General features: G+C 35.8%; 1 protein-coding gene across 1 annotated transcript in view; it reads left to right on the forward strand.

The window, feature by feature from the left end:
* The window catches only part of ptch1 (patched 1), a gene marked incomplete at its 5' end in the record, with an annotated part of 45,319 nt that overhangs the window by 4,543 nt on the left and 39,382 nt on the right, over window positions 1-1,394 (forward strand). Inside the window, 3 exon segments of the mRNA XM_014031266.1 lie at window positions 269-458; window positions 689-758; window positions 888-979. Coding sequence (XP_013886720.1) covers window positions 269-458; window positions 689-758; window positions 888-979 — 352 coding nt within the window.

The raw sequence follows: 1,394 nt of genomic DNA on the forward strand, positions 1-1,394 counted from the left end.
GCATGCACTGAGTGCATTGCAATATACAAATCTACATATTCAGCCATAGTAAAGTCACTGTAAAAAAAATTAAAAATTAAAAACTAATAATGATTAAAATTTTTCATCTATGCCCAGCACTAAAATTAATCAATATGAGTTACCTCGATTAATTTCACAGCCCTAGTATAAAATGATAACATGAATTTATTACAGTATAATAACACGTTAATTGTGTGTTTGGATCTTTGCACCAAGGATTTAATTGTGCAACTTCTTGTTTGTCCAGTTGGAGGGCGTGTGAATCATGAGCTGAGGTACACCCGACAGAAGATGGGCGAGGAGGCCATGTTTATCCCTCAGTTGATGATCCAGACGCCGCGGGAGGACGGAGCCAGTGTTCTAACAGTGGAAGCACTTCTCCAGCATCTGGAGTCCGCTCTCAGAGCCAGCAGAGTTCATGTTTACCTTTATAACAGGTAACCTGTTCTTGTCTCTCCCACTGTTTGTTCATACTGAAACAACAGATTTTACTTCAGGTCATACAAAGGTTGAACTATTATATAAAGTTACTATAATAGTTTAATTTTTCTTCAGTCCAGAAAGCTGTTTTATATGACATGTCTTTTGTTCAGGTTATCTGCAGTCATTAGCATTATTATAACAGAGGTTTTTGCAACAGTGATAAAACAACACTTTTTTTTTACAGACAATGGAAATTGGAACATTTATGCTACAAATCAGGAGAATTAGTTACAGAAACTCCTATCATGAATCAGGTGAGATGCAAACGACTCATCGACACACACTGACATCTAATCTCTGGATCAAATAAAAACATTAGCAGAACTTTGTGTATGCAACTGCTGTCAGTTTGTGTAAAATCTTCTTTGTGCCTTTCCACTTAGATAATAGAAAAGCTTCATCCCTGCCTCATTATCACGCCTTTGGACTGCTTCTGGGAAGGAGCTAAGCTCCACTCTGGAATGGTTTATCTCCCGTAAGTAACAAGACTTCTAAAATATTCAATTGCAATTCCTATTCCTTTATAATGTAAAAGCAATTGCAATGTTGGAGTTTAATTTTCCCACAATGCTTAGCATGTAAATAAAATGGCCCCGTCCGTGTAATATATTTTTAAACTTTTAGTTTAAAAATGATAAAAACCGAACATCCTACAGTATTTTTACAGTCTTTATTTTACAGTTAAAGTACATGTTTATTAGGGGTGGGAATCTTTTACTATGTCACGATTCGATTCGATTCCGATTTTTGGGGCCACAATTCGATTCAAAATCGATTTTCGATTCAAAACCGATTTTCGATTCAAAACGATTCGATTTATAAAAAATTCTGCTTCAGTCTATAGAATCTGCATCATCTTCTCCAGTCTGCTTTGCAAGACAGAATGACAA

This window comes from Austrofundulus limnaeus, unplaced genomic scaffold (assembly GCF_001266775.1).
Source record: "Austrofundulus limnaeus strain Quisiro unplaced genomic scaffold, Austrofundulus_limnaeus-1.0 Scaffold1213, whole genome shotgun sequence".
Lineage (NCBI taxonomy): Eukaryota > Metazoa > Chordata > Actinopteri > Cyprinodontiformes > Rivulidae > Austrofundulus > Austrofundulus limnaeus.